This window comes from Drosophila montana, unplaced genomic scaffold (genome assembly GCF_035044405.1).
Source record: "Drosophila montana isolate Dmon_TW-CO22-7 unplaced genomic scaffold, ASM3504440v1 contig_3438_1, whole genome shotgun sequence".
Taxonomy (NCBI): domain Eukaryota; kingdom Metazoa; phylum Arthropoda; class Insecta; order Diptera; family Drosophilidae; genus Drosophila; species Drosophila montana.
Genome location: NW_026998322.1, coordinates 55928 through 83533, shown reverse-complemented (window position 1 = coordinate 83533; position 27606 = coordinate 55928). Strand labels below are relative to the sequence as shown.

At 44.3% G+C, this 27606-nt stretch overlaps 8 protein-coding genes across 11 annotated transcripts; 4 read left to right on the top strand and 4 right to left on the bottom strand.

Moving 5' to 3' along the window:
- Positions 1–48: 48 nt before the first annotated feature.
- Positions 49–1787, top strand: LOC135434672 (uncharacterized). The gene has a single exon (XM_064691320.1). It carries the CDS (start codon positions 83–85, stop codon positions 860–862), a length of 780 nt encoding a protein of 259 aa, XP_064547390.1. The 5' UTR covers positions 49–82; the 3' UTR covers positions 863–1787.
- Positions 1503–5600, bottom strand: LOC135434660 (TOM1-like protein 2). 2 transcript variants are annotated; one of them, XM_064691304.1, is made up of 6 exons: positions 5417–5598; positions 3575–4026; positions 2793–3511; positions 2562–2727; positions 2307–2357; positions 1503–2132 (listed from the first exon to the last, which is right to left on the bottom strand). In XM_064691304.1, exons 1-6 carry the CDS (start codon positions 5481–5483, stop codon positions 1920–1922), a joined length of 1668 nt encoding a protein of 555 aa, XP_064547374.1. In that variant the 5' UTR covers positions 5484–5598; the 3' UTR covers positions 1503–1919. The 2 variants fall into 2 exon arrangements, with proteins under 2 accessions (XP_064547374.1, XP_064547375.1); XM_064691305.1 differs by lacking the exon at positions 2307–2357 and having other exon boundaries at positions 5417–5600.
- A 165-nt stretch (positions 5601–5765) lies between these two features.
- scny (scrawny) lies at positions 5766–13497 on the top strand. 2 transcript variants are annotated; one of them, XR_010437263.1, is made up of 5 exons: positions 5766–6947; positions 8405–9168; positions 9262–11172; positions 11612–11954; positions 12372–12512. XR_010437263.1 is itself a non-coding variant. In XM_064691298.1 (4 exons), the coding sequence occupies exons 1-4, from the start codon at positions 6557–6559 to the stop codon at positions 12765–12767; spliced, it is 3462 nt and encodes a 1153-aa protein (XP_064547368.1). In that variant the 5' UTR covers positions 5769–6556; the 3' UTR covers positions 12768–13497. The 2 variants fall into 2 exon arrangements, 1 of the variants encoding a protein (XP_064547368.1); XM_064691298.1 differs by lacking the exon at positions 11612–11954 and having other exon boundaries at positions 5769–6947; positions 12372–13497.
- vito (nucleolar protein viriato) lies at positions 13484–14621 on the bottom strand. The gene is made up of 2 exons (XM_064691317.1): positions 14480–14621; positions 13484–14421 (listed from the first exon to the last, which is right to left on the bottom strand). The coding sequence occupies exons 1-2, from the start codon at positions 14530–14532 to the stop codon at positions 13692–13694; spliced, it is 783 nt and encodes a 260-aa protein (XP_064547387.1). The 5' UTR covers positions 14533–14621; the 3' UTR covers positions 13484–13691.
- A 138-nt stretch (positions 14622–14759) lies between these two features.
- Positions 14760–17150, bottom strand: Myt1. The gene is made up of 5 exons (XM_064691434.1): positions 16989–17150; positions 15991–16894; positions 15780–15925; positions 15333–15721; positions 14760–15280 (listed from the first exon to the last, which is right to left on the bottom strand). Exons 1-5 carry the CDS (start codon positions 17046–17048, stop codon positions 15127–15129), a joined length of 1653 nt encoding a protein of 550 aa, XP_064547504.1. The 5' UTR covers positions 17049–17150; the 3' UTR covers positions 14760–15126.
- A 227-nt stretch (positions 17151–17377) lies between these two features.
- Pmi (Transmembrane protein Pmi) lies at positions 17378–18987 on the top strand. The gene is made up of 4 exons (XM_064691404.1): positions 17378–17529; positions 17843–17991; positions 18058–18242; positions 18306–18987. Exons 1-4 carry the CDS (start codon positions 17507–17509, stop codon positions 18471–18473), a joined length of 525 nt encoding a protein of 174 aa, XP_064547474.1. The 5' UTR covers positions 17378–17506; the 3' UTR covers positions 18474–18987.
- A 114-nt stretch (positions 18988–19101) lies between these two features.
- On the top strand, positions 19102–22956 carry LOC135434733 (peptidoglycan-recognition protein LD). Its single transcript, XM_064691403.1, has 4 exons — positions 19102–19335; positions 19526–19804; positions 20845–21023; positions 21090–22956. Exons 1-4 carry the CDS (start codon positions 19314–19316, stop codon positions 21429–21431), a joined length of 822 nt encoding a protein of 273 aa, XP_064547473.1. The 5' UTR covers positions 19102–19313; the 3' UTR covers positions 21432–22956.
- On the bottom strand, positions 21441–27549 carry Cralbp (Cellular retinaldehyde binding protein). 2 transcript variants are annotated; one of them, XM_064691402.1, is made up of 2 exons: positions 27394–27549; positions 21441–22740 (listed from the first exon to the last, which is right to left on the bottom strand). In XM_064691402.1, exon 2 carries the CDS (start codon positions 22673–22675, stop codon positions 21692–21694), a length of 984 nt encoding a protein of 327 aa, XP_064547472.1. In that variant the 5' UTR covers positions 22676–22740; positions 27394–27549; the 3' UTR covers positions 21441–21691. The 2 variants fall into 2 exon arrangements, with proteins under 2 accessions (XP_064547472.1, XP_064547471.1); XM_064691401.1 differs by lacking the exon at positions 27394–27549 and adding an exon at positions 24642–24865.
- Between the last annotated feature and the right edge of the window lie 57 nt (positions 27550–27606).

The window sequence follows — 27606 nt, the reverse complement described above, 5'->3', positions numbered from 1 at the left end:
GTAAACAGTCGAAACCGTCATCGTTATCGTTATCGAAAACAGCTGATTTCTAATTCTACATATTGTCTCGCATTTTGAAAAAATGCCGGAACACATTGTTAAAGTATTACAGCGCACCCAGCTGAGCCACAGCCAGTCGGATGCGAAACACTTTATTTATATATATAGCAAGTGGCTGGAGGATGTAACAGAGCTTGAACTGTTGCTCACAACGAGCAATACCAGCTACAAGGCCACTTTGAAGCATGGTGAAATCAAAAGCGCCGCGGAAGAATTGGAGCAACCGTACGATGAGTTCTTTGCGGAGTGTAAAAAGGCGCTCATCACGCAAATGGGAGTACCTGGCTTTGACTATGAAGTGGATGAGCAGCAAGCGCGCTTCAAGCTCGTCAAATGCACTGGCTTTGAGACACTTTACGTGGACGTGCCGCTGCGCAAGGCATCCAACTGCTACCAGTTGCTGGACGCAGCCATGGAAATGGCACAACGACAGCCAACAGTCGATGCAGCAGGGAATGCTGGGCAAGTCGATGCTGGAGCTAGCCAATCTAATGAATTGCTTATAGAATACGAACAGTATATTAAGGACTCCAAGCTGGCAGAGAAGAAATTGCTCAAAAAGTTTGTAATGCTCATCAATAGCAAAAAGCAGCGTATTGAAGAGCTAGAGCGAAGACTGGAGGAGCGAGGTCAAAATGCTGGACACGATACAGACACCGACATAGAGGAGCAGCCGGCAGAAGTCAGTGTGGACGGGGAAGAGGGCGACGACGATGATGTATATGCCGGCGCCACCCAAGTCCTGACGCAGAAAAACCGAATGCAGGAGTTATATTCAAATAAAATGCCATCCACAGAGTAAAGCGACGTTTCCACATCCATTTAATATCCAACATAATACACATAAAAAAAGGAAACTAAAATCTTACACATATGTATGTTTGTGTGAATGAATGTTTGTATATATGTATGTTTGTGTGTATGAATGTGTGTACATATGTATGTTGGTGTGCATGAGTGTATGTACATATGTATGATTGTGTGTGTTGCTTTCTTTTACCAAACAAAAGTCAAAGCTAACTTGCCGCTGTGCCACAGCATTTGAAAATAACGTCTTTTTAAATGGTGCTGTCCTCCTCGATTCTCATACATTCAAGTAAGCCCTGCAGGCTTTCATGCTTCAATTGCAAGTGCCGTGTGTTTGTGTGTGTGTTAGAAAGTGTTGACAATCTGATAAACAAATGTGTGTGTACGTTTGTATACCAGTGTGTACGTTTGTATGTATGTACGCATGTGTGTATATATGTATGTACGCATTTGTGTATATGTATGCTCGCACTTATTTATATATGTATGTATATTTTTATGCGAATATGTACATATATATGCGTGCACTTTTTATATACGTACGTACATACGTGTGAATGCATTTATAAGTGCACGTATTTGTTTATGCATGCGTGCATGTCCCCTCCTTCCTTTCATTGCAAACACATTCAATATTTTCCATTCCAGTGATTTGTTTTTTGTTTTCTTTAATAAATTAACTTTTTAAGGTGTACGTGTACATGTATAAATAAACAACAAATAGACTTTATAACATAATATACATTACAATTACAATCAATGTGTGTGTGTGTGTGTGTTATCTGCTTAGCTTAGAATTAGAGCAAATCAAGATTGCATTTTGGAATAAGTTACAATTGTCGTTGCAGTTGTTATTTTGGAATTACTCGTGAACAGAATGATTAAGAAACGAAAGCCAATTAAAAAAAAAGTTAAAAGCATTTTACATAATTGTTATATATGTATGCTATTTATATGTGTATGCATATGAATATACGTTATGTATAAATATGTTAGGCGTGTGTAACATTTGAAAGAGTAAACAATTGGCGCTGCGAAAGTGCACTTCAGACTCAAAGAGCAAGCAGATCCTCGTCAGCGCCGGGTTTCTTTGGTGTCTTTCGTAAGCTGTTGTCGGGTCCGGCTCCGATTCCGGATCCTGTCGTGGCACTTGCGGCGGAATTCGATGCATTGATCGTTGGAAGATTTTCAGCGGCTGCGGCCCGTTCCTCAAGGAATTTATCAAACTCGGAGCTGGTCAGTTCCTCAATGCCATCAATGTCTTTCTGCCGGGAGCAAAAAGAAAATAAAAACATTAGTCCAAAATTGAACAAGGAAAACAAAGAATGTGACAAAAAGCAAAGCAAAAAGCAAATGTTTAAATCGAACAACAAAAAAAGCTGATGTGTGTGTGTGTGGGTGTGTGGTTGGTTAATAGCTGTTGCTGCTTTGCTACTTACTGAGCTGCCCAGCCACGCCTCCATTTCGTCAATCTCATTCTCTTTCGTCGACTATGAGTGGGCGCCATTAACAAAAGACAAAAGGCAGACGACAACAAACCCAAGCAAAACGAACCAAATCCAATTTTGCAGTTAAAAACATAAAAACGAAATAAAACAGAATTGCAAATTTAAGAAATAAATTAAAGATAAGAAAACAAAATATTAGAGCGCCATATTAGTCAAAATTGGTTCTCAGGCAGCCGCATTACTCACTTTACTTACCACCGGCGGATCGCCGGCTGCACGTGGCGCTTGTTGTGCTGGAGAAGCTACGGCTGCAGCAGCTGCAACTGCTGCCGGCTTATGTTGCTTGTACGGCGAGGAGACGCTGCCGGCTGCTGCGTCCACAATTGGTATGTCGCGCAGCAAGTCGCTTTTGCTAGGTTAAACAGAATATCCAAGTTCAAGATTGACATACAACATTCATATATAGGAATAGCTTACTGGTTGCCATCGGTGCGTGACTGCGCCAGCATATCAAACTCATCCGCAGCGCCCGCGGGGACCGCTGCTGCTCCGGCTGTGGCGCCGCCCAGTTGCAGCTGCCCAAAGCTCTGTGGGAGATGCTCCTCGCTGCTCTCAATCAAGTCGATTAGCAGCTGATCACTTTGTGGCGTATTGCTGACAGCCGTTGCGGCTGGCGGCACAGCTGCTGCTGCTGCTGCCACGCCTGCGCCTGCTGTCGTTACACCCGGCACACCCATGGCAGCGCCCAGCACGGCAGATGGAGAGGTGACTGCTGCTGCGCCAACGTTGACCTGTGCTCGACTCTTCTCGTACCGCTGATGGCGCAAGAACAAATTGTTGAGTTCGTCGTTGATGCGCAGAAATTCAGCCGTCAGCTCGTCGTCCTGAACGCGCCCAATTAGATCGACAATGCGCGACTGCATCTCCTTGCAGGTGGCGGTCAGCTCGTTGAGCAGTGCATAGTCATCGGGACCCTCTTGGCCCGGCTTCATAACGCTCAGCATTTCGGCGAGTATGGACATATTGTTGCTCACAATTTCCAGTTCTGAGCGCAGCTTAGCCGCCTGTTCGGGCGTTAAATGCAGCGGTCCAGTTGCTGGCGGGGCAGCGACAGCTATTGCCGCATGCTGAGGCGATATGGTGTGCTGTGCGGCCATAAGCTGTGGATGCGGCATGGGATGCACCTCCGGAACACTCTGAAAGTTAAACATATACTTTAGGAAAATTGTTTAGCGACGTTTTGGTCATGTGCTGTTTACCCGTTGGGGCGTGTATATGGGTGCCATGGCATCAAGATCGGTGGGCGGGAACTCAATGCCCTTGTTCTTCAGCTCCATGTACATTTGGGTGACGCCATTGAGATCCGGTTGATTCTTGAATGCGTCTGCCCAGATCTGTATTAGACTGAGCACCTTCTCCTGCATTATGGCGGGCGGATCATTCTTGGGCCCGATCAGCTTGACCAGATCATTGATGAAGTCCTTCTGGGCGACAAGCACATGAAACGCCTTGCCGCAGTTCTTGACGCACGTCTCCAGAACAGTTAGAGTATACATAACCACCTGATTGTTCTTGCCCGCATTCTGTGATAGACGTTTGCGTATGGCGCGCATCGCATCACGTGCCGTGTCGGAGGATTCGTTGATCATGTCACAGATTTCCATGTTGGCTGCCCAATTTTCCGATGCCAAGCTCGCGTCGGTGGCGGCCTCTGCAAAGAATCGAGTATGAATTATTATATTGGTTTTATTTTTTTTAATTTTTTTTAGCCGAAAAACAATTTGTTTAAATATTTGCTTTGCTTTTTAGCAGTCAGCTGCACATTTGTGTTTTTTTTTTTTGTTGTTTATTTTTGCGTCGAGTCATCGCATTTTGTTTACGCAAGGAAAATCAACAAAAAAAATCATGCGGCAGCAATAAATTTTCAGGCAATAGCATTTTTTATTGCAGGTATAAAGGAATAAATATGCATATATCATAAATTACTTTTAATTAGAAAAATAATTAGTTTCACAAATCTTAAGGTGACATTTGGCCCGTGTAAACAGATCAACTTGCTTGCGTAGGCGACATGTAATAAGTGCGAGCGAAAGAGAGAGAGCGCTTGCGAGTGCAACGCACTCGTGCCCAATTAAAACGTATGGCAACAACAAACATTCTCCCAAAATCAAATCAAAACAAAAAAGAGCGAAAGCAAAGTGGAGCGAAAAAGAAGGTGAAGCAACGAATTAGTGAAGCAGTGCAAATTAGTGCTAGTGCAGACACACACACACACACACACACACTTGCACTCTACTAGCAAGTGACTACGAAAATTGACCAGAAAACAGAAATGAATAAATTAACACATTTATGTAACCAACAACAAAAGTAACGGCAACTTTTTGATGACTAATTGCGTATCAGCTTTGCAAGGAGTAATCCGTTGAGGTGCGTGTGCCAAATTATTGCTATATAAATACTTTTTGTTTTCTATTCAGTTGCAATTGATGAGTAACAAATAATATATGTATGTTTGTACATATAAATAATTGGGTATCTGTTTATTTTTCCGTATGTGTCATATTCGTCAAAGGGGCGCCTCTTATTACAGCCACAACACACAAACAGACACACATATGCACATGCACACCTATGTGAATGTGTACTATCTGTCAATGTAATCTTATCAGACAATTGGCAATGCCAGTGGGAACCATAATGAGAAATAGTGGCAGGGGGTGAACTGGCGTGATATCAGTTTTTTTTTTGCCATAGTAATCAGATGACAATAACAAATCTGGCTTTGTAGTGAGCGGTGCGGGTGGTATGTGTACTATGTGTGTGTGTGTAACATACAATAAAAAAAACGACAAACGCCCAAAAGAAAGTTGGGAAAATTCAATTTTTCAAAGCAAGATTTGCTTGGCGCGTCCACCTTCAACGTGATCTATTTCAAGATACAATGCAAATGCGCAAAAATATGTTTATTAATACATGCACACAAACATATGCCCATTTGAAAAGTGATACAATTTAATAAATGTATATTACACCCACACACGCACACCCCGCACTCGACAGTGCGAAACACTGTGTCCACTGTTTTGCCCTTTACTCACCGATGCGCTGTCCGATGGGTGTCGAGAAAACATTGCCCAGAGCGCCCACATTGAAGAATGAAGCCATTTTGGTGCACTGACTTTTGTTTTATACGCGATTTTTTTTTTATTTTTATCCACAAATAACCAGCGCAAATATTTACGCGTTTACATCTGCTGCACTTGTGTTGCAGAGTGACCGCGATCAACAAAGGTGAAATACCAAAGCATTTAGGTAGGCAGCAGCTAACTTAATGTGAGTAGGAAACTGCGCGCAGCCAGCTTCAAGTGGCAGATTTCGCGCAGCCAACTTCATGTGGAGCTGCCAACTGATGTGGTAAGTGGGCAGTTTCGTTCAGCGAACAGAGGTGTGAAAGAGAATCGACAGTCGGAAGAAACACGAGGGAAGGAATTGTCATTATTTTTCGAAAATCAAATATTCGCTCGCAAAATATGCAAACGCGAACGATAATATCGTAATGTGTAGTTTTCAAATACACTACGACGGCGGTTTTCGTGTTTCCAAGCTGGCAAAGTACTCATTATACCAATTTGTTGGCCATATAGCATAAAGCGAAAAAAGCGTGTGCAATTGCCTTAGTGTGCGTGCGTCGGTTTAGTTGGTTGGTGTGTTGGCCGAAAGCAGTGAAACGAAAACTGAAGAAAAAAAGAACAAAAAGTCGTAGCAAATTGTCGCGCGGGCAACGAACGTAAAGGCGTTATTGAAGGACGAAGAGCGGTCGCTGAACGGACGGAGGCGGCAGCGGCTGCGGCAATCATAAGAAAAACGCGTGTAGTCGACCGGGCGGAGGATATTGAAGATTGCGCAAATGTACAACAGCTAGCTGTGAAGCGTGTGCGTGTGTATGTGTATGTGTGGTGTGTGTCTGTGCGTGTCTGCGTCCGAGTCCGCGCAACACGCCCGCCTACGCCACAAAACGGCAAACGAATCGAATGCTTTCATTTCCTTTTCGCGCTACCGCCTCTCTCCCCATCGCCCCCTGCTGCAACTGATTTCATTTTACGCGCTATCGCCTCACCCGCAACCGCAACCTCGCCCAACTTGACGTCGCCCATTATCAGTTTCGAGTGTATTGTCAAAGTGAGCGCTGCGTAAAATCCTTCAAAATTCCACCACAAACGCCCACCAGTGCGAGCGCCATGCCCGTCTCGTTGGCTGTGTGCGAAACAGCAAATGTCGTGAACGCTGCGCTGAGGGAATCGCTTGGCAGCGGCATCGGCGGCGGCGGCTGCGTTGCGGCCGCAGCTAGCCGATCTAGTTCCGGGTCCGGTTCTGCTGCTGGCGCTGATGAGGCCAAAATCGGCGATATCTCCGGCACGGACAACTTGCAGAGTCAAATTGTGGCAAATGCCAAGCGTGTCTTGCTGGCCAAAATCGAGTACGAGGAGGTAGAGAATTACCATGAGTCGGTGTTGGCCAAGCTCAAATCGAAATACATTGTCATTAAGCCGGACAACAATGGGGCTGCCAACTGCAATTACAAAACAAATGGCAACGCTGCTGGCAAAGCTGTGGGCTCCAATGGACATGGTAAGTGTGTTGTTATTTTTCCCTCTTTTTTTTTTGTGGCAACATTTTCCCATGCGCCTACTCTGTACGTATGTGTGTGTATGTGTATTAAAATTACATAAAAATGTCTGTGCTGCTGTTTATATTTGTGTTTCATGTTTATTTTGCCATAGTCGTTGCAAAATCACGTGTGGACCAGCCAACATATTTGTCCGCCTCCAACATTTATGAGCAGCGACGTCGACGTCTCAGCAGCTGCGTCTGTGTATGTGTATGTGCATGTGTGTGTGTTGGGCTGGTGTACGTGGTGGTCGCATATAAACAGAATGCAAAGAATAGGCATAGCAAGCAAAACAAGTATATGATCGCAAAGAGTAAGTTCGACAGGCAGCGACGTTAGCAGCGGCGGCGGCAGCGAGCTCACTACAAATTTTTACTACTGTCTACTTGTGAATCACACGGCACACAGCAGAGACAGAAAAAACGTGCCGTCGCGGCAAACATTTTACACGCGGTCGCCCGCTCTCGCTCTCTTGCACACTCATACATACACAACTCCTCATGCTCTTCTGCTCGCACCCATCGTGTGCGCCCACGATGGCGCTGAAAATTGTGTTTGGTAACTGCATTGCGTGGCGGCTCAATTGTTTTCTTTTTTCAATTACTCGATTTTTAGCGAATGTTGCGCCGCAGATTGCTGCTTGTTGTGAATGGGCATATGAAAAGAGCGCAATGTGTGAATCATGCACACACACATATATACATATATATTTATATATATATACGTATTAAGAGACATTTTCCTTCGCTTGTGCTCAAAGCAGGAAGTAAAACAAAGGCGCGAGACAATGCAGAGAAATTGTCAGACTCCTCCGGTCAGGCCATGTTGTTTTCCAGCAGCAACAACACTGTGCAGACGCCTACAACAACAGTCACTGTTAGACCGCGCCAAAGTTGTGCCATTTGCACAGCGAGCAGTCAAAAATTCAGTTGGCAACACTCAAACTAACCGTAATACTTGCAATTTGCATGCGCCAAAACGAGACGACAATAGACGACGGCGCTTTGTATGGTGGTCACACTTTTTTTTCATTTCTTTTTGTAAAGCCAACGAGTGCGGCAACGAAACGCTCGCTGTTATCAACACAATACAAACGCACAAAGGCACAGGTGACCACATATATATATATGCATTAGCATATATATATGTGTGTGTGTACGCTTGTGTGAATGTGGCGCTCGCTGCCTCTGGCAGCAGTTTCTGTCCGTCATATTGGGTTTAATTTTAGTATTCAAGCCAATTCTTTTGCCACAACTGCGATTCGTCCAATGTATAACAATGCCTGTGATAATTGCGGACAGCAGCTACGCACTCTGGCTGCTCTATAAATTGGTGTTGCTGCCCTGCCTGGTGCTACTGGTGCGCCTCTTTCGACATGTGCTAATGCCCAGGCGCAAATTTGCTGTTTCATTCGCAGACAATAATACTGTAAACGGCGGCACTGTGAATGGCAATCGTAAACAGAATGTGGACAGTGGACAGTCCAATCAGAATTCCAATGCGAATCCAAATGAACTGCCCAAACCGAAGCGGGTGCTCTATCCGCGCGAGAATATTCGAATCGGCTGGAAGCAGTCGGACCGCAAATGGCAGGTGGGCGCTGGAATGCTGAATGTGGGCAACACTTGTTACCTCAACTCGACGCTGCAGGCGCTCTTTCATATACCAGCGCTGGCCAATTGGCTCGTCTCGGAGACGTCGCATCTGGAGAACTGCAACATTAGCGAGTCCTGCGGCAGCGGTGGCTGCATCATTTGTGCAATGGCCAAAACCCTGCAGACAACGCAATCCAATCAGTCAGCGGTCCGGCCATTTCTTATCTACACGAAGCTCAGGCAAATCTGTAAGCACATGGTTGTCGGTCGGCAGGAGGATGCCCATGAGTTCTTGCGCTTTCTGGTCGAGGCCATGGAGAAGGCGTATCTGATGCGTTTTCGCAACTTTAAAGAGCTCGATCAGCTGGTGAAGGAGACGACGCCAATAAGTCAAATCTTTGGCGGCTATCTGCGCAGCGAGGTGCGCTGTCTCAGCTGTAATCACGTCTCGATTACGTTTCAACATTTCCAAGATCTGTTGCTGGACATACGCAAGGCGGACACCCTGGAGGAGGCCTTCGATGGTTACTTTTCACGTGAGCGGCTCGAGGACATGGGCTACAAGTGCGAGGGCTGCAAGAAAAAGGTGAGGCCTCAGTTCTTGGCAGCAAAAGAATTGTATATTCTTTAAAAAAGTATATTTTTGATTTTGGATTAATAAAACTTGTTTGTTTTTTAGGTCTCCGCTACTAAACAGTTTAGTTTGGAGCGAGCTCCAATCACGCTCTGCATCCAGTTGAAGCGCTTCTCGATGATGGGCAACAAGCTGACCAAACAGATTAGCTTCAAGCCACGCATAGACCTCAGCCGATTCGCAGCACGCAGCCCCACGGCCGCTGCACAGCCTTTAAGCTATCGCCTCGTCTCGATGGTCACACATCTGGGCGTGTCGCAGCATTGTGGCCATTACACGGCCATTGGGCTAACGGAGGCGGGCAGCTACTACAACTTCGATGACAGCTATGTGAGGCCCATTGCCATGCAGAGCGTCTGCAATACGAATGCCTACATAATGTTCTACGAGCTGGACGTGGCCAGCAGCAGCATCAACAACGGCAGCAACAGTGCTGCGCCCAAGCTGAACGGACTGCGTCTGAGCAATGGAGCGCATAGCCCTGCGGCAGCTACTGTGGCTGTGGCTGTGGCAGCCACTGCAACATCCACTTCCGCCTCTGCTGTGTCTCCGCGCTTCATTGGGCCACAGCTGCCGAATGGCTATGCCAACAGCAATGGACATGCACTTGGTGGCTCTGGAGGTGCAAAGACAACCATCCAGTTCAAGACGACGCCACAGAAGCAGCTGCAGCAGCAGCAGCAAAACGGTCTCCTGATGGGGGCCAATAAATTTCAGGAGTCTTCGCAATCGAAGCATTCTCTGGCTGGGGCATTGCATAAGGGAGAAGCTGCTCCAAATGCAAATGCAAATGCTAACAAAAGTTCCTGCAACAACAATTTAACCAGCCAGCACCAGCAACAAAATATTCTGCCAATATCATCCGACGAGGAGGAGGACATGGAGGACAGTGATGATGACGATGATGATGATGTTAAAGCCAACACAGCGCCGCAGCTGCCCAGCATGCCGAAAATGTTTGAGGATAGCGAGAGCGTTGCACAAACTGCCAAGTTGAAGCCAAAGACGCCACTCAAGAGCCTGGTGCCGTATGAGTCCGCCTCCGAGGAGGAGCAGGAACAGCAGCAGCAGCTGCTGCAAACGCCACAGCAACTGGCAGCGAATCCGCGCAAGCGACGCAGTGGCGCCGATTCCAGTGAATCAGAGGAGGAGGCACCGCCACCGCCGCCTATAATACTGCGCAATGGACACGCCAAGACCAACGGGAATCTGCCCAACACAAGCAACAGCAGCCACTGCAAAGCCAAGTCCGCCTCAAATGCCTCGTCGGCCAATGTTAACAGCAGCAAACAAAAGACTGATGCCATAGACGAGATATTCAAAAGTCTAAACAACTACAAAAACAAACACCGAATCGCAGCAGATGACGATGAGGATGGGGATGGGAATGGGAATGGGAATGAGGAGGTGCAACAGGAACAGGTCACAAAGAAGCTAAACTGCACCTCTTCCGCCTCGGCTAGCAAGAGCAACGGCTGGCAGTCACAAAACGGCAAAGCGCCGTCATCTCCAAAGACGCCGCCCTCGCCAGCGGTCATTAAATCCAAGACTGGCATTTGGCAGATTACGCGCACCAACGATGACGATGAGGAGGAGGAGGATGATGATGTTGATGTTGATGCTGACGCCGATGCCGATGCTGATCAGGAAGATGACGACGATGATGAAGTGGTTGTTGTCGAAGAGCCACAAGTAAGTGTCACGCCCAAAAATCCCAAGAATCCATTTGCCGCCAGCAAAACAGCCGAAGCGATCGCAGCAACAGCCGGAGCTAAGCGACAGAAGCTGCTCAATGGCAGCGCCAAGTCGCCGGCGACGCCACGGCCCGGCAATGGCTATCAGAGTGAGTCCGTGGCCAACGGCAGCGCCGTCAGCGAGCTGCTGAAGCAGAACCATCGTGGCTATGGCACCTCTGTGCTCAGCTGGAACGGCAAGCCATCGGAGCTGGACAAGGAGGTAAGTGGTTGACCAGAGATTCTTCCACGCTGCCTAAAAGTAATGCACCTAGTAGTTAGTAGTTTGGCTTTTGTGGGTTCCAAATGAGGCGTTCTCACTGCACTCGCGAAGGAGAGAGAAAGAGATGACTTCCAAGTAACAGTAACAATATTCAAGTGCAGTGGGAAAGCTGTAATTTTTTAACTTTTAATACTCGCACCTCTAAGAAATTTCGATATAAATATCGATAACAACAATGAAGCGCAGTGAAAACGTCGCATTTTTGTACAAATTTTCTGCTTCCTTTTGGTTTTCTGGCTTTACATTTATTTCGTTCTTAATTGTTATTTATATCTCTATAAATATTCATTGCATGCTGGTTGTTGTTGTTTTTTTTTGTTTCGAAAATTGTTTTGTAATTTTTGCATTTGTTTCCGCCATTTTACCCCCATTCATATAGAGTTTTGATTTGGTTTGTGCGAAACGGATAGCTGGTCACGGCGATACGGATGGGCATAGCGACGTCAACAGTAGCAGTAGCAGTAACATTAACAGTAACATGAACAATGACAGTAACAGTAACAGCAATGGCAATGGCAACCGAAAGAACTCGACGGCGCCACCCGATCTATTGTTTTAGCCGCTGTTGCAAGTATATTTGCATATCTGAATTTTCTCCCAATTTGCCTCGAACTGTGATTGCGTTGAAGTCTCCATGCGCCGTGTGGATACTTCAATGCGCCCAATACTCCCCAACCAAAAACTCGTTTCAAGAACGCCGTCGAAATCCTAGTGCCCAATAGGTAAAAACTGCTGTTGTAGTACTGTGTATCCCAATCAATGAAGCTTATGATTTGACTCATCATAATTTCAACCGTGCCCGTTACCGTTTTGCCAAATGAACCGTTAGAGACTGGAGCTGGAAAACGATTTGGTTTTTATCAAGACTATCGGCTTATCGATAGTTGCATTATTAAGGGTATTCAGTGCTAGAAAAAACAAAACTATCTTGAATATAATTATCAACAGATTGACTGATCGATTTGATATATGCTATCGATAGTTGACAGTTTGATTTTCCAGCTCTGATTTATAAATCGCATGCAATTTGTGCTCGTTTTCTCATCTGCATAAGCTTCATTACCAAACGCCCAGTCCAAGAGTGAAGCAGATTTATGCGCCTAACTGAAGTATATTAATGTGCAAATCTTTGTCCACAGTTGCTGGCCGAGGCTCGAGAGCAGCGCAAACGGGATGCGGAGGATGAGGAGGAGAACGAAATGGATCGTGGACGTCAGCGCAAGATCAAATCGGCGTCGGTTAAATGTAATAACAGCGCACCCGGCTACAATCCATTCCAGGAGTTCGAGAATCAGAAGCGCTGGCACAGCAACAAGTCCGGCACCTTTCCCCGCTTCCATCAGCAGAATTATCGCCCCAACTTTCAGCAGCGCAACAAATTCAAATACAGTCGATTTGGCGGCGGTGCCAAGTTCCAACAGCAGCGTGCCTTGCAGCGCCATCTGGCGGCCGGCGGTGGTTTTACGCGTCGTCAGCAGCAGTCGACGGGCCAACAGCAGCAGCAGCAAAAACAACAGCAACAACAACAATCCTAACTGAATGTCGTCGCGGCCTGCTCCTCGATCAGGGAACTTGTTGCATTTGTTGTTGTTGTCGTCGTTGGCTGGCAGCGGCTGGCAAACGGGTTCGCTTGGATTTTACACGAGTTTTGTAAACATTTTTTAACTGCTGATGCATATATTAGGACTAGGACATATAAGCTATAAGCTAGAGCAACCTATACCAACCCCCTCCCCCCATACACAAACACACAAACACACATTTTAAGTTTAAGTTATAAGCGTGTTTTGCATTTTATTTATTGTGTTTATTTTTAATGAGAATTTTTGAATTCACATTATTTAACCCCAACGGACGGTAAACATTTTCAAAAAATGTTGCTAACCACAAAAAAAAAAAAAAAAACAAAATGAAAACATACCTAAAAACCAAACTAAACGAAAAGAAACACGTAACAAATAGATGCAGCCCTTATAAGAAATACAAATAAAGTAAAAGAAACAATATTTTTAAGAAACTAACAAGAAACAAAATCTGTACATATTATATTAAACTATGAGAGTGTAGATTAAACGTCGGTCTAAGTTAAATGGCGTACGAAACGGATATTTCATTTGAGCGCCAGTTTTATTTATAGCATTAGCGGCAATAACCGATTGCTAGTGTTAATATAACCCCAAAAAAAAAACATTAAAAAAAAAAATAAAAATAAAACATGTTGGAATATGATACAAAAACAACAAACAAAATATACAAATAATATATGGCATATAAGCATTAGTTTAATATGTGCAAGAAAAAACGGCCGGCGCCGGCGAATTAGCGAAATTATATTATACAGTTTATTTCGATCAAATTAGTGTAATAGTGAATAAACCGTAAAACAACACAGAATAAGAATATATTTATATATATATATATGTATATGCTAAATTAGTTAGTCGACCTTTTGGCAAACGCTAATCGCCGCCGCCGCGCATGCGACGCATCTCCTTCTTGTTCATCAGGCGACCCTTGCGATAGCGCGTCTGTGCAACCGGCGGCTTGCCATGCTTCAGCTGCTTGCGCTGATGCTTGGGCACGCTCCGGATGGTATTGTTGCGGTCACGTTTCGCCTTCTGCAGGTTGGCTTTTTTGTCCATGCGCTCCTTCTGTTTGAACAGTTTGCTCTTTTTGATTTTCTTCAGCGTTTTCGTCTTCATCAGTTTGTTTAGATCCTTTTTGCTTTTGATTTCAGCATCAAAAGCTTGAGTTCCGGCCGCCTTGGTGTCTTCCTCATCGTCTGCGGGCGCTTTACGTTTGCGTTTGGCATTCACATCGAAGTCCATGCCGGGTATTAGATTGGTTTCCTGCTCGTCATCTTCGCTCTCCTGCGGCGCCGCTTCGTCCTCGCTGCCGTCGGCTATGTTGGCACCAAGCATATTCCGTTGCGCAGCCAATTCGTTCGAGGACAGCTCCACGATTTTAACTTGGACTTCATCATCTTCGTAGGCGGCTTGTTGGACGCCTTCAATCTTATCCTCGTCGGTGAGCTCGCGTAGTGGTTCGAAGGACTTCTTCATATGCTTGAAGCCATCTTTTACCTCCTGCCGGATGCGTTTGTGCTCCTCCTTGAGATTGCGCTCCAATTCCGTCTTGGCGCGTGTGCGGCGCTCGTTTTTTCGCTTTCGAAAGCCAGTCAAAAAGTCTCTGTTTGGATGGCGCTGACATATTGAGGCTGTTTTCTGTTATATATTCAGTTACTCACTTGCGTTTTTGCGGATCAAATACAATCTCCACTTTCTTCTTTGTACGAGCCATTTTAATTTGTAATTAGCCAAAAAACTCGTTGTTTACGTTTTGCCAAGCCACATGTTGGTTACAGAACGCAATGTTTAGCTCCTGTTAACGCTGTGTTATATACCTGTAAACGAAATTTTGACGCGCGGTGAATCTGTTCACAGACCAATTTATGGCGTATATGTTAAGGCAATGTTAATCCACTGTAAGGAAATTGGGAGTTTAAAAAGTATTGAAAAATGTGTGCATTTGTGGTCTATATTCAATGTACGAACATGATAGTTCGTTTTCGTTTAATATTTATTGCAATTGAATTGGAAAATGTTATGATAGATTTCTTTAAATTTTGCGGCTTTTACAAATCGCATTTCGTATATATATCACATGCTTATATGTATTATCTTTTACAATTCGGATTACTTTATAAAAACAAAGTTCTTTTAACAACAAGTTCTTCTAAAGAAGCGTTAACATTACACAATCGTTGGGTCTAATAACTAGGGATATTCATGACTTATAACGATATATTCTTGCCATATGTATGGGTTTCTTTTTGTAACTGATATATGTATAGGTTTCGTATCCATAAATTCTTTCCGTTCCAATATCTGGAGTTCACTCCTCATCGCTGTCTAATGTAAATAATCTAATACGCCGAAACGAAGACGTTTCCAATACTTTTGGCGTGGAAGCATTGGCACGCGAGCAGCTCGCGTCCTTGGCCAACAAATTACTGTTCTCCGCATGGGATTTACGTGCCGAGCTGGAACTAAAGGAATTATGTTAAAGTCAGTTATCCTTGTGAGTCTGTAACTACTTACCCTCTTTGACGATTGGACTTATTGTGATTGTGATTAAGGGGCGTTGAATTGACCAAATTCTCTCGTCCGCAGGCTGTTGGTGTGCCCTGCTGCGACAATTCCAGCGTATCCATGGCTAACAAAAAATCGGATACATAACAATCTCGATTCCCTATGGGCGTTGAGCCCACCAGTTGAAACTCTACACGAGGCACACCAGCAATGGATGCTGATGGCGATGCCGGCGCTGCTGCTACTGTAGTTCCATTGTACGTAGCGGACTTCGGGGCCGTCAGCGGCTTGTAAAAGTGCAAGATTTCCAATATGTAGAACAGGCAACGGTACGCTGTAGTCTTCAGACTGCACATTTTTATCCAGAGCGCACGTCGCGAGCGTCGAAAGCACTTGGACTAGAAGAATACAATGAATAAGCGATTGGAATACTACTTGCGAGAAATAACCTCCTACCAGCAGCTTTAATGTGACCATCGATTTCTCCTCCTTTTGCATTCTCTGGAGCCGAGGATGCGATAGCAGCTGCTCTGTCGTCGGCCGTAGTCGCGGTTCTGGCGACATCATGCATTTGATGACCTGCTGCAGCTCCACTGAGATTGCTGCAAGCACAAAGAGATCGTTAAAATAGTTGTTGGATTATTTGTTATTTACTCTGATTGCTCACTGTTTATAAACTCCTCGGGCAGTTTGCCCTGGCGCAGCTCATGCCAGAGCGGTCCATTCGAGGGCAAGTCCATGTAGCAGGCCAGCTCTAGCATTGCGATGCCCAGGCTAAATATGTCTGCGGCCTTGGAGAATTGGCCTTGTAGTATTTCGGGCGCCATATAACGCGAATCGCCCTCTGTTGCCTGATGGTTATTCGCTTTGTCCACATCGATGACCAGCCCAAAGTCCGCCAGTTTGCATGTGTCGTCGTCGTCGATGAGTACGTTATCTAGCTTAATGTCCAAGTGTATGAGATTCCGATCGTGCAGCGACTTAAGGCCACGCAATAAATCCAGCAATATATGCCAGATGCGCTCCTCTGGAATGTGTCGGCAACGATACAAATACTGCTCTAGGCTTTCGCGGCACAGCTCCATTTGCATAAACAACCGATCGTACTGCTCCCAAGCACGTATGAACCGAATGCAATTCTCATGGCCGGAGAACTCCTCGTAGCGACGCACCTCCTCTAGTCGCTCAGCCCGATACTGTTCGCCACGAAACAATTGCTTGGAGATTTTTACCGCATACAGCCGGCTGTCGGAACGATCTCGCACCTGGAACACCTCACCAAAGGAGCCCTCGCCCAGCTTTGCCAAACGCTCGAAACACTCCTCGAAATGGCTCTTATTGCAGGACATGGACGACTGTGAGGCTGCCGCAGCATTTGGTGACACTGGCAATGTGCCGGCATCGGAGCACTCGGATCCGCCGCGAAACGAGATCGCGTGCGCAATTTGTGAGTTGTTGGCGCTGCAGGATCCCGACGACTGACTGCGATTCAAATTGTTATTTTCCACGGCTACGTAACGCGTTTTATATTTGGGCGGTCGAAATCGGTTACTGTCCAAATGCCCGTTGAACTAAGAAACAAAGAGATTGTTAGGCGAAGATGCTGGAATCGTCGTATGGCCACGAGGGACCACTGTGGATCTGTGGCTGTTGCTGTTTACCCACCTGTTTGTGCCGGTGCTTATCATCGCTCATCTCCGGCAGCGGCAAACGATGCTTGTCCATGTTGTTTCTCTGTTTTATAGAATTGTTTTCCTTATATTGTAGTTGAACTATTCGGGAACTGGGTTGTGAACAAGTTCATTTGCACGAGGAGCTCAAGTTCAGTTTATACGTGTCAAAATATTTGCGTAATGAAGAAGTGCATGGCAGAAAATGTGAAACGAATTTAATTAACTACTGGGAGGCTAGTGAAAGAAACGGCTAGTAACATAAATTAATATCTATGAAGCGTATAAATACCGCCCAATGTTGATTGTTTATTTAGCTAGCATTTTATTATCTGGAATAGAGAATTGAACCAAATTGGCGTTGCCATATGACTTTGTTGTCATTTCGATTGTTAATGGCGGTGGGTCGATTGGCGGCAGATGTAATTCGATTTTGCCGATGGTATATATTATCGTATCGCTTAGTCCATAAAAACAACGCGTAGTTATAGTCTTCAAAACAAATGCAGCAACATGCTCGGCAGAAGTATTGATAGGTAAATATTCGAGACCTATACGAACACAGGTAAAAGCAGCAAAGAGCGCTTCCAAAATATGGTTGTAAACGCAATAAAGTTATGCAATTTGCGATGCGGTTTCGTTTTGTGTATAAGTATGTAATTGTATTGCATACATATGTATGCACATTTGCGTACGAGTGTGACCGCATGCAAGAAAAAAGAAATACCAAGTGAACACAATCGAATGCCGTTACCATTTTACAATTTGAATATTGCTTGAACTTGAAATAAGTGAATAAGATATGGACAGTAAATATATAAATGTTTGTTTGAATATGTGTTTGTACAGTACAGGCAAGCAGCCAACATTTCATGTGATACGTGAAGTCTACGACAGTTCAAATGCGCACGAACGCTTTGAAGCGGAGCTGGACAAAGCGCTTGAGGCCAAGGTAGACTTCATTATCATTGAGCCGCCGCGTTTGGGCGATGAAACCGGTAAGTCGATAATAGATTATTTCCCGAATCCTTAAATAATGCTGACAATGATAATGTCTCTTCTAGGTCGCTGGATATGGGTGGGCAATTGCCTACACAAAACGGCAGTGGCCACCGGAGTTGCGTCCCTTATATCTAGTTTGTTGTGGTACGACCGTCCTGTGATTGCGGCTCCCGTTTGTGCCATGTCACTATTCTGTACTGGATTGTACACAGTGTCATGGAACTACGATCCTTGCTGCCAGTATCAGGTATGTGGATTGATGTTCTGGTCCTTTGAATGGATATAGCTTGAATGCTATTGTGTATTGCAGGTGGAGGAAAACAATGAAGTCGCATTAAACAAGCTGCCACTAACAGATGTATCCTCGCCTGTGATCCTGGGCTATGCGCCCAATACTCAAACCAAATACTTGCATCGCGGCATCACATTCTTATCGGCAGCGCTGTGTGCCTGGCAGATTTGGCGATCTTACAAGTAGACGACACTATCTGGGATCAGATAATCAGCCAGCCACTGGCTGCAGTCTGCAGCAATACGGCGCGTAATCTTGAACTTGACTCAAGTATTTGGTTTATAAGTTTAGTTAAACGCCATTGCGTATGCATTTCTTTTAGAATTTCGAACGTTTCGTTTTTCCTAGTTAAATTTTAAAGTGGTTCAAAGTCCGAAATGTCTATGATGAATGTTTCTATAGCTGTTTGTTTTTGGCAGCTATCAACTCGCGCTTGCATTATTTTGAATGACATATTTATGTTTTAGTATTTAATGGCCAAGAAGTCTTTTTAGTTATTGTTCAAGAGATGCACTGTACAAATAATTAAGCAAAATTACTTTTTGTGTGTGTATAATTAATAATAATAGTGATTGTTATTAGTATAGAAATTAAAGACAGTGCAGAGAAGTAAATAAAGTCGAAACCAATATGTTATTTAAATATAATACAATACAAATAAAACAATTGTGCCGCGCTTGCTGTGAATGATGAAAGCATATGTAATCTAACAACCACACACAAAGAGTGTGTGTGCATTTGTACACACACACACGCCCACACTTATGTACATCCAAAACAGCTGTAATGAGACGTCATGCGGGCTGCGGCTGCGGCTGTGGCTGCAGTCTGTGAGCTCAGTAGGCTTGTCGAAGCCATCGCAGCGGCTTTGTGCAATCCCGATCGTTTAACCGCGTGCATCAGTCGCGATCAACCGACGAATTCCAGTGCGAACCAGCGCAAGTAAAGGCTGCGGCGGCCGCTGCTGCGCCAGTTGTAGTTGTTATTGTGTGGAGTGGAGTGGAGTGCGGGATTACGTTTGAAAACATGGAGATCACTGCGAATGTGGGTAGGTGATGGCCAAATGTAAACAGCCTTAAATGGCTGCTGTGCTGCTTTGATAAGCTAGCCCGCCAAGTAGGAAGATCCGTACAGTTGACTCTGTAGTTGCCAGCAGCTAATTGTGCCGCTTGGCTTATCGTTTGGGCAATTTTTATCACAAGTATTTGTTGTTTGCTTAATATTTTGCAATCATGCAGCACATGCGACTGTCGGCGGCGACCTCAACTCCAGCTGCATAACCACATCCTCACGGGCCAGCAGCTATCTCAGCCTCGAGACTTCTGTGGAGCCCAACGAACATACTCCACTGCTGGCCGCCAGCGGCACTGCATCAACTGATTCAGCTCGGGCAAGTTCGACGACGGCTGTGGGTACAGCGATCTACACAAAAGAATGCTTTAATTGGCGCATCATTGGACTGCTCTTGATGTTCATCAACGGCCTGGTGCTGGCCACATATTTGCTCTGGCGACAAAGTAAGTAATCCCACTGGAAGTGAGACTGTGCATGGTCCCATTATGTGCATAAGATCTGTTTATTCAATTTGTTTTGTGCCCGTAAATAAACATGAGTATGAATATGTTAATTTGTAGAACTTGCTGCCGTTTCTATATAAATGAGTTTATGATGTGGTCAGCTTTAATTATTACGTCATAAAACATAATTATTATTATTAGCTTTAAAGGGTGTTTAGGGCTTTGCCATTTATAGATTGTTGATTTAAATACTGGCGTGAGGTTTTTTATATCAGGGCTGCAAACACAAAGTCGCGGGTTCGGTTCACGGTTCGAAACCAACTCCTTGACTTCGTTCGACCCGCCGAATATTTTTGAAAATTTTAATGAAACAAATCAATTTTTAATTTATGATTGCCCGTTCTACTGAAAATATTGCAACACATAGATATTTTCAAATAGAAGCTGCGGTCTACATTTGTTTACATCTACCAGATATGGTAAGATAAATCCAATTTGTGGAGCCCTAGTTATTTATGGTTTGGGACTAGTTCTCCCTTAAAAGATTTTTTCTAATTGGGCTCGGTTAAAAGTTCGTTTTATGTTAAAAAAAGAATAGAATAGGCTCGAACTGGCTCGGTTCAACTCCAGCTTGCAGCCTTGGTTTTTTTTTTTACCGTAACAAGTAGTAATAATTTCTAGTTATGATTAACAAATGTGGTCATTGCAAATCAAAGTTGCTTTTAAATAGCTTTTATACCCCTTTATATCCTACAATCTTTGAGCTACATTGGGTTACTGAACACCTTGTTTAAAAAGTAAGCTTAGCGTAATCGCCATTTGAGATTATCAGCAAAGACACTATATGTACATAAATATCAAGATGAGTAACGCTCATAAATTTGAATGCGACGCAAAAATTCCTAGCCTGGCTTTTCATTTGGCTTTTCCCCCTTCAAACGACACGCCAGCCGACTGGCTCTTCGCTTTATTGTCTTTGGTATTAGTCCAGTCCAGTTCCAGTCTAAAAATCACCAAGCAAAACTTTCATCTACCTGCAGCATCAGCTCCGCCGGCTAATGGCTACAAACTGCGACTCATCCGACATGATATATGGAGTGAGGCCCATTTGCACGGTCAGGCGCTGCTGGTGGCGGGAAAAGTTGTAAATGTTTTCATCACACACACAGCCAGCGAGGAGTGCAGCGAGAACTGTGCGAATCTGCTGCAGAGCTTGCAGGTGAGTCACACAGCCACAAAGCATCGGAGTCATATGATTGCTAATTATTCAATAAATTCCGCGCAGCACAACCATTTGGGGGAGCTTCCGTATAACTTTCTCATGGCCGGCGACTGTGAGACATACGAGGCGCGCGGCTGGCAGTACGCGAGCAGCTTTGAGTCGCTGCCCCAGGCCAGCTCCTTGGTGTTCGCCTTTGTGGGCGACTTTAGCCAGTGGCTGCCGAGTCTGTGCCAGCTGCAGATGGCTAAAGCGCTGCTCTGGGAATCGCAGAGGCGCCTCAAATTGCAGCCGCTCTATCAGCTCTATGGGCTGCGCAATGTGAGTCGCAGTGAACGGGATGCGGATGCACTGGTTGGTCAGCTGCAGCTCTGGCCGCTCTATGCTGGCCAGCGGCTAGTGAAGTAAAAGTCAGGCTTCCAAGTTGTTCCTCTCGTTTTTATTGTACTCCACAAAACAAATAGTTTACAAAAGAAGCGCAGGATTAATAAAGCGGGGTGCCACCGAAAAGCGAAGCGAGTGCCCGCTCCCAGCCCAGCGGAACAGTTGCTGCCAGCCGGGTAGATGAGCCAACAAAGCGTAGCGCTGCGTGTGCCATTACAAATTAAGGATAATGCCTATTACTAAAGCTTAAATGTCTACAATGGAAGCTGTGCATCGGACGCATCCTAGTCGAACTCCAGTTTCCGAAAACTGCCCTCAATGGACTCGATCTGTGAAACGAAATTGGTGCCCGTGCCGTTCTTCTCGGAATTGTAGCTACTGCGTCGCTGTATGCCGCGATCTGAGAGCAGCGTGCTCTGATCCAGTGCCAGGACCAGGTCCCGTTTAGCCGCCAGCTCCTGTTTCCACAGCTCAATCATCTCACGCATGGGCATGGTGCCGCCCATCTCTTGAGGCAGGCAGTCGGCATCGACGCTCTTCATCAGCTCCTTCTCGCTGCCGTAGATGTTGAGACGGTTTTTCATCTTGGAGCTGACGCGATTCTTTACAAAGTCAATCAGCCATTTCAACGTGGAGGGCACATTGATCAGATGAATCTCCTTGTGACGCATGGGCAGCGATTGTTCGCCCCATTTGAAGACGCGCGCAAATTCCGTGGGATTCCAGTTGGTGACATGCGATGTGGTGACGCCCGCGAAGTCGCCCACATGACTCAGACCCGTTATTTGCGTCTCCTGATCCTCCATCAGGCACTCGTAGGTGAGAAAGTGAGCCTTCGCCTGGTCGCTGCTTGTGTGAAACTTTGGATTCAAACCTTTGGCATTGATGATCACCAACCGCCGGCCGTGTTTGTCCCTCTTCGGCACCGCGAATATGTATCCCTGTTCGATGAGGTCGCCCAGTCGCGGTTCCAGAAAGTCCAGCTTGGTGGCCATGTGCGGGAAGGTGCGTCTAATGTTCAGATACTTGAGCAGCGTCTGCTCTGCCATCGGCACACTGAACTTTTTGGCGCGCAGAAAACGCAACAGGAAGGTATCGTCGCAGCGCACATTCTGCAGATCCTCGTTCTTCAGCACCCAGTTGCGCAGCTGTTCCAGGCTCTGCTCCCGCGTGCACTTGTCTTCGCGCAGCTCCCGCTTGGCTATCTTCAGCAACGATTCGGACAGCATCGAGACGTCGCTATCCTCCAGTACCTTGGTCTCCTTCATTGTTATCACTGTTCCTAAGCTGCGGCTGCTGCTGTTCAATGCGGCGTATGCGTAATATCAGCCGGCTGTTCAAAGAGAAGGCAACGAGGAACATAAGTAAGCATATTTTGCATATTTAAAACGTTAACTATTGGAAATAATATTGGCTATTTAAATTTAATAATACGCTCGATTCACAAACTTCGTGCTTGGACGCTTGAATCTTGTTTTAAATAACGATCTTTTTGATTTCTGTTTAATTTGTGACACAATTTAATGATTAAATCACACACTCGTTTTAATTGCTCCACTTTCGATATTCTGCCAAACAACGCGCCAGCTAATCAACTCTAAACAATGTTTAATCTTAAACAATCCAAGCCTTCAAAATTGGTTCAAGGCCTCGGCTCAAGGTTTCATTTGCAAATATTTGCTAATTATGCCTAAAACAAACAACAAAAAGAAATCAAAAAGAAAAAAAAAAAATAGAAACAATCGCAGCGTCTGATTCAGCGGATGTTCAATGTATCTTTACATATGTAAATTATTTTCTTGCTGGACAATAAATTCAAATTATGATCGCACAATAGATGCGCAAAAAACCGAAAACAAAACTGCAAATTGGTTCAAGTTCAAAAACCGTAGACTGAAAGCGGGTCAAGCTATAGATATACTTATATTCATATATTTGTTTTTATAGCAAATATATATATATGTAGGTGTGCATTTCGGACTCAAGTCGTTGTCCCCGCCATAAGAAAGAGTTCAGCTGTTTCTCCAGCCTCAGCTTCAGCTTCAGCTTTAGCTTTATTTTATGTATTGCATAATTTGTTTTCCGGCGGCGGCATTTAAAATTTCACAAATGTATCTATAGAAAGCAAGACAGAGAGCTCGTCGGCTCAGCCTCCGCTTCGGGTTGTCAGATACTCCTTCAGATACTTGGCTTATATTGCGCTTTAGTACTCTAACAGTGGATATTGTGATTCTGTTGCGAATTATGTCAATATAAGGTGCAAATCATAACTATACTCTTCTCCAGAATCATGTCTGTCTGTCTGTTTCAATTATATAGCTTCCATAGGAAAATTGAGTATTTTTTAGATATCTTTACTATATATTTGCAAAATCATTTCATACATTTGCAGTACTCAAACAAGGGTATTTAATCTTCGGCGTGTCTAAAATGGCTGATTCACAAAAACATCGAGCTATTTGCTTGTAAACTTTATATTTGTTTGCAAATCAATTGGCACGCAGAACAGGGTATTTCATCTTCGGCGTGTCGAAGGTAGCTGCTTTTTTTGATTGTTTTACTACCTAAAAACATCGAGTTATTCGCTTGTAAACTTTATGTTTGTTTGTTTGCATTTCGATTTCGGTTCGTCATGATACATATGCAAATCAATTGGTTCGCCTCGGTTATGTCCAATGCAAACACCGTTCCATTTAATTGATTTATGTCCATTTGTTGTGGCATTTAAATTTTATGTTTACAGAGGCGCAAGTGCATTTTCAAATATTAAACAATAATTTGCATTTTCTTCAGTTTTTCTTTTAGCTGTAAATGCGATTTCGAAAATGTGATTAAGCAATGGCGCCTACAAATACACCGTCCGCTTCCCTGCCGCCATCCAAATCCCCCCCGCGCACGTTCCCAGCTGTGTGCCTGGCCACTGTTTGGGGTTTCAACATGTTTATTAGGCGCTCGGGGCTTGTCAAGTGGCTGTGGCTCTGACTGTGGCTCTGACTGTGGCTCTGACTGTGGTTGCGTGGCTTTGTGTGCCTAGCTGGCCAGGCTAATAATGCAACAAAGCCGCCAGACGAAACGTCAGTTGCAGTTTGCCAATTTCGAAAATATTACTTTTCAATTTGTTGCATTGCAATTTCGCAATATTTTTCACAAATATTAGTTAGCTCTTTTTTAAGCACAATACATTTTGAAAGCTTCGCTGCTCTTCTTAAAAATGTACAACACACACACACTTACACAATCGAGCTGCAGGACTTTAACGCTTGCTTTTGTCTATATAGTTAACCTATATAAAAAATATGTATATCCAGGCGATGTCTGCCGCGTCGCGTACCGAGACAACTGAGCAGCGCGAGCTCTGAACAACGAATGGCGCAAAGCAACAAAAAGTGGCTTGAAAAAATGTTAAAGAAATTAACTGGATTATATAATGACCACACACCGACTACACACTAAGAGCAGCAGCCGCAGCAGCAGCAGCAGCAGCAGAGACGGCCCAAAACCGATGCCGAATGCAATCTGATCGTTTTCGGGCTGCTGCTGTTTCTGCTGCTGTTGTTGTTGTTGCTGTTGCTGCTGCTGCTGCTGTGCTGCATGGAAGCGAACAAGTTTTTCGAAAACCGAAAGTGCGCTGTGCACAGGCGAACCTTTTCGCCAGGCTGTTAGCCTGCGCCAAGTCCAAGTCGACAGCCATCAAAGGTAGCGGCATAAACAGTTGTTGCTGCTGTTGTTGTTGCTGTTGTTGCTGCTGTTGTTGTTGCTGTTATTGCTGCTGCTGTTGTTGTTGCTGTTTTTGCTGCTGCTGTTGTTGTTGCTGTTGAGTAATCGCAGTCAGTTGGTCAGTCGGTGAGCTACTCAGTCGGCTGTTTAGTTTGCGCGTTGTCTTAAATCGAGCTGTTTTATTTTTTTTGCTTTTTGTTTTTGTTTTTGTTTTTCAGCGGTTTTTGCCTTTTCATGCCTTTTTCACTTTGTTTATTTCACTGATCTCTGTCGAGCTGTGAACATTAATGATTAGGCTCATTGAAATCAAAGACGTCGAAACTCATTGCTCATGGCAAAAATTTGCATTTTCATGGCGCCCATTTCCAGTTGCTGCCACTCAAGCAACAACAACACCTTGCAGTCCAGTTCGAGCCTTGAAAATGCAATCACCCCATGCCCCCGCCCTCGTCTCTGCTGCTGCTGCTGCTGCTGCTGCTGTTGATAGATGTTAAAGCTCTAATGATCATGTTGATGCACAAGTTGGTTGTTTAGTTTGAGAGCTCGGTATACGTCATCCGCTTGGAAACACGTTTGCTTTTGCTCTCCGATATTTTTGGACGATATTTGAAATTGGATTTTGTTGGCTTTCTGTTGTTAGACAATTGCATTAACTGGGCGTTAAGGTCGTTTCTATTTTGAAAAAAAAAAAAAAATAGAGGAAAAGCGTTGACTATTTGATTGTCATATAAGCTTTTGTTTCAGGGCCAGTCGAAATGCGGGCCCCAGCCAGCGCGTGTTACCCAATATTGTGTATTTAGCATAGGGCGTAGGTAGGCAGGTCTGTAGAAATGGTTTTTAAGAGCCCTTCAACGTTTATATCCAAAGTCTAATCAAATTAACATTAACATTCGCTGGACGCATGCTTGGAAAAACTGGCATCGAGGCGTACACATTTTGTTGCAGTGTAATATGATTTGTGTGTTAATTATTCGAAATATGATCAGTGATCTTTCAATGTCAATTCATGAACTTTGGTAATTATGACTAAATTTGAAAATCATGCATTTCTTAAGATCACGAATGCGCTTAGCAACTAGTTTGAGCTGTGGAGACGACATCCAAACAAAAAGTCTGCTTGTATTCAGATATGGGTTTACTTTAGTTGATTTTCACCAACATTTTGGCATTCCGACTCTTCAGTTTGTTAGTTGTTTCCCCATTTTACAAAAGCCTTCGACCTTCAAGGCAGGTTCGGACCAGCTGATCGACCTACTCAACGACTTATAAACATTTTTTAACACACTTGTCCGCCTTGTGTAATGTGCGCACTCATCATTGGCACGTTTTTTTTTTGTATTTTTGTATATCTGTTTTTTTGTTTAAATATGTATATGTATATATTTTACTCTATTCATATTTTCGCGCTCATAACGAGTTTACCACAGAAACTCCGTCCAATTGCTCCACATGGCCATAAAGATGCCGCCGTCAAATGTGAACAATAATAATTTTTAATAAACACATTACAGCGCACTAAGAAACTGAAACTGAAGCTGAATTTGAAAGAGGGCCAACTCTGGGATAGACAATAACAATTCGCAACGACTTCGTTTGGGTTTCGTTTGCGGGGAAACCTTTTTCGAAATTCCATCACATGGCAATAGTTTTTTGTTTTTTTTTTTTTTGCTGTCGTGATTGCGGTCTTAACAATAATTAACGGCAAAGAAATTCAGCTCTGCAGCTTAATTATGTACCCAAAATTGGCTTCATTATAAGAGTTATTTCAATGTATTGAAGCTTCTCTTTTTTCTAATTTATTTCGGCTTCTAGCTACACACGTGCCTTCAAATGGCAGCTATAAAGACGATTGGTTCCAAGATCAAATTGCTAAAAAAAAAAACCCCCAGCCCTTGAGAAGACAAATTTGGTCAAAACATTTTGCATAGGTTTTTGAGCATGTTCGATCTAAGAATATAATATATCTTCTTTCGGAAATAGATGTTGGCGTGTGTCAGCCAAAGCAACAACAACAACAAATCTAACAAGCTATTTAATTTATATTTACTTAAGACGCAAAATGTTCACACAATACAGTTAGTGTAGTGTACACTGCCGAACATATTTTGTTTACTTGTTGACATTAGCACTTGCCACTGCACTGTTTAAGTGTTATTGTTGAAATTCAACAACGGTCGTTATAATTGCACAAGATAATACCAGAGCTCTCGAGTTTCTTTGTTAAACCTGCAAAACTGTAATTGACTTGTTCGCTAAAGTTAAAACTTACCTAATTGATTTTGATTCGGCTGCCACCAAACGTTGGCTCGGCAAAAGAGAGAAGGAGAAACCGCGAAACCACTTTAAAACGTCCGCACTTCACAAAGGTTCGACACAGAATCGAACAAAAGCGAACAAATTGCCGACTTAAAGTACAATAAACCAGGTTTGTAAACGCTCGCGTGGTCAGAGTCACAGTTGTCTGCTTTATGTCTATTATAGA